We start from the raw sequence: 3,590 nt of genomic DNA on the forward strand, positions 1-3,590 counted from the left end.
GTAACGTGATCCTCTGATTGGCTAAGCAATGTAACGTGATCCTCTGATTGGCTAAGCAATGTAACGTGATCCTCTGATTGGCTAAGCAATGTAACTTGATCCTCTGCAGCAAGTGATGGCAAAGTGGGGCGTCATCACAACTTTACACAAGTGTGTCTTTACCTCCGCGGCAGAGGCTCCGCCGAACCCCTGAGACCGACTCACCGAACCCCTGCGGTTCGATCGAACCAGGTTAAGAACCACTGGTTTAGATGAATTCAAATGTTGATACTTGTAAACGGTGCTGCTATACTGACAAAGACTGCAGATCTCAACAAGCTTTTTATTTTAAAATATTTACAGATGATTATTTCTGTAAGTTATGTAAAAAATAAAAATAAAAAAAGCACATAGATTCCAACATGAACACATGAAAAACAGATCTAAAAGTGAAGCACTTTACGTCCTTCTTTGTGGAAACTGACTGCAAATATTGCAGGAATAAACTTAAAAAATGTTAAACATGCCTTTGTTATTTAATATAAATTAAAACATTAGTTGGCTGCACTTGTGGCTCCGCAGGTTGAAGTTTTTGTTATAAACTTTTAAGGATTTTTCAAGCAGTTGGCCGTTCATGTTCCCACTTACTTTGCCACGGCAGAGTCTGTGTTGTACATCATTTTTAATCTCCATGAGTTTAACTGTTCGTAGTTGATCGGGGCGAGGCTTTTACCGACATTAACCACTCTGAAGTCCTCCGTGGCAGCAGAACTCTGCCGAGAACAAGAAGAAGAAAAACCGTATTAAACACAAAAACAGGGAAACGGGAACCTGATGAGCTCCAACCAGGTAACACTGAAAATTTCTGATCATTTTTTCAGCGAATATAGTGCAAAGTTCATGCAAATGGAAAAGTTAAAGCATAGACACTACTGCCCCCTTGTGGTGAAACACTGAACATAATAATGTTCACTGGGGGAAATCTGACCCACTCCTGTCTGAAAAGATTAAATAGGATGCATCTAAACTTGGTTATAAAAACATATTGTCATATTTCAGCACCAACATTCCTTTTTTTCATGTTTCTCTCAAGAAATGTATTATCTGCACTATCATTTTTATACATAATGATGTGAAATATTTATGGCCGTAAATACAAACAGAAACCAGACTGTTTTGTCTGCAAAGAAAAATAAAGTTCCCAACATACTGGTAAAACAGTTCATCATTTATCAAATTGTGTGAGTGAATAAACAAAATAAACTGAAGTGTTCTGCTTTAATTGCTTTTAATGTCTGCCAATATCTGCAGATTATTTTTATTAAATCAAATAAATAACCAGCCAAATTTCTCCTATGCATGATTTTATCCAGAATAATTAGTTAAAAATATTTTTTGTGGGTGTTTAAGGCAAATGAATAAGAATGTGTTTCACTGAAGATTCTGCTTGTCTGAACATCATCCACCAAATACATGGAACTGAAGTAACTTTTTAGGCCCACAAACCCAGTTGTTGTGAGAAAACTAGCAATAGACAGGCCTTTCTGTAAATCACAAAGAGTAAAACATTAATTGATTATTTGATGTTCTGCACAGCACAGTAATACAAAATTTTATATTATATTCTTTGGACACAGTTGTTGAGGGAAAGGTTGGTTCTGACACCTGAATAAAAATAAGCTAGAGCTGAAATTCAAACATTTCCTTTTTCTGAAGGAGAATATTTATCACAAACGATCATTTGCGCTTTTATACACCTGGATAGGATACCAGACTGCTGGATCTCCAACTGTCTGTTCTCAGATATTTCTTCTGACTTTATCCTCCTCACTGGACAAACTGCGATTTATATCTTAGTCTTTTGAGCAACAAGAAGTATAAACATCATGAAACATGCCTTTTGTGTTACACAGGACTGAACCAACTCAGAGTCTCAATAATTACAGATATCAGAGTTATTTTTTTTGAAGAAATAAGTTTGAGGAGAAATGAGATCTTAAACGGCATACCTGTTCGTTGGAGTACAATAAGAAACTGTGGTCTCCTCCACATATGATTTTTATAACTGTATATTGCTTTGAATCTGATGGAAAAAAAGAAACAAAAGAGAAACTTAACATTTGATAAATATATTTTCTTGAGTGTCAAATCTTCCAGAAGTCATTCTTTGTGAACAATGTGATATTTTTGGTTCATTTCAGAGAAGTCAAGCAGACGAAGGGAGGCTTTGTTTGGGTTTTAACAATTTCCTAAAAACGACCGACTGTTTAGCCAACAGTTTGGAAATCTGTCTTTGTAAACAACCCGTATCAGAAAAGTCAAGGTGAAAGTAAATCAGAGAAGTCGGCGTTTCCATTCAACCTGAATGTAAAAAAAAAAAAAGTTGAATTAAATGTTTTTCCAGCTACTTTAAAGACCTTCAGAAAACCTGGAGAATTATTGATTTTAAACAACTTTAGAGCTTTTTGTAAAACTATGTTTGGTAGGAAAATACACTGCAAAGAAATTAGGAACAAATCCAGATTTAAAGTCTTTGCAAAAGAAAAAGAAAAGAAGTGGATTTTCCCTCCACTTTCCTCATCACTATGGCAACCATCCCTTCGGTGGAGCAGTTCGTCTGGGAATAGAGACAAACGTCGTGCTTTCTCACCTCTTCTCTGCAGGTTTCCAGTCAGGAAGCTGGACTTGACGGGAAACGGGCTTCTTGAATCCCCCAGGATTCCCGTGCCCAGCTGGCCGTGGCTGTTGCAGCCGAATGCATAAACCATGCTGGACGACGGGACTAAGGCCAGAGTGTGGTGCCTGGACAAAAACATAAAAACATCAGCTTCGATATTCGGAAAAAGAAAATCCCTTAAGAGGTGACAGTTTACCAGTTGGAATGCTTTAATGGAAGGCTAGTAAAACCACTGGGATTACTAATGTAAGTTAATGGTGCACTAATATTACAATTTTGGCGAATATCAAAATCCAATGTTAGCACATCCATACATGTAATGTCCCTGGCCAAAATCACAAATAACTAGATGGAAAACTACTTGTTGTTTCTGGTCAATGTTTGTTATTATTAATTTCTGCTCTGGAATCAACAATGTTTGCTTATACGTTTGTGTATCGCAAGACATCTTTAACCAATATTAACACATCATCACATGTTTTTCTTTAAATGTGCTGTCCTAAACATAAGTAGAAATCTATAAAGGCTTAATAAGTCATAAGGAGATAATTCACTATACTTTAAAATAATCTAAAGCTGAATTTTCTTTGGCTATAGTGTTCTATAGTAAAGTTTTATTGTGAGACGTCTGTTATTTTGTAATAAGGGGAACGATAGGTATCATTTGCATATTCGAAATAATTTTAAAAATCTACTTAAACAGTAAAATAAGCAATCCTAAAAAAGGTTTAATTTATAATTATTGTTTTATTTTTTGTGCAGCTGTACAAACGTCAATTCAGAACTGACGTGTTACGGCTAGCTTAGAGCCCAGTTTAGAGCCCAGCTTGGAGCCCAGCTTGGGGCCCAGTTTGGAGCCCAGCTTGGAGCCCAGTTTAGGGCCCAGCTTGGAGCCCAGTTTAGGGCCCAGCTTGGAGCCCAGCTTGGAGCCCAG

At 36.8% G+C, this 3,590-nt stretch overlaps 1 protein-coding gene across 3 annotated transcripts in view; it reads right to left on the reverse strand.

The window, feature by feature from the left end:
* Positions 1-3,590, reverse strand: part of herc3 (HECT and RLD domain containing E3 ubiquitin protein ligase 3) — a 35,348-nt gene that overhangs the window by 20,713 nt on the left and 11,045 nt on the right. For all 3 annotated transcript variants that reach the window (XM_017307117.1, XM_008419798.2, XM_017307115.1), the window contains exons 8-10: positions 2,630-2,781; positions 1,989-2,062; positions 628-752 (exon numbers count right to left, since the gene is read on the reverse strand). In XM_017307117.1, the coding sequence (XP_017162606.1) occupies positions 628-752; positions 1,989-2,062; positions 2,630-2,781 (351 nt within the window). The remainder of the gene's footprint in view (positions 1-627; positions 753-1,988; positions 2,063-2,629; positions 2,782-3,590) is intronic.

The sequence above is a fragment of the Poecilia reticulata genome, linkage group LG1 (genome assembly GCF_000633615.1).
Source record: "Poecilia reticulata strain Guanapo linkage group LG1, Guppy_female_1.0+MT, whole genome shotgun sequence".
Lineage (NCBI taxonomy): Eukaryota > Metazoa > Chordata > Actinopteri > Cyprinodontiformes > Poeciliidae > Poecilia > Poecilia reticulata.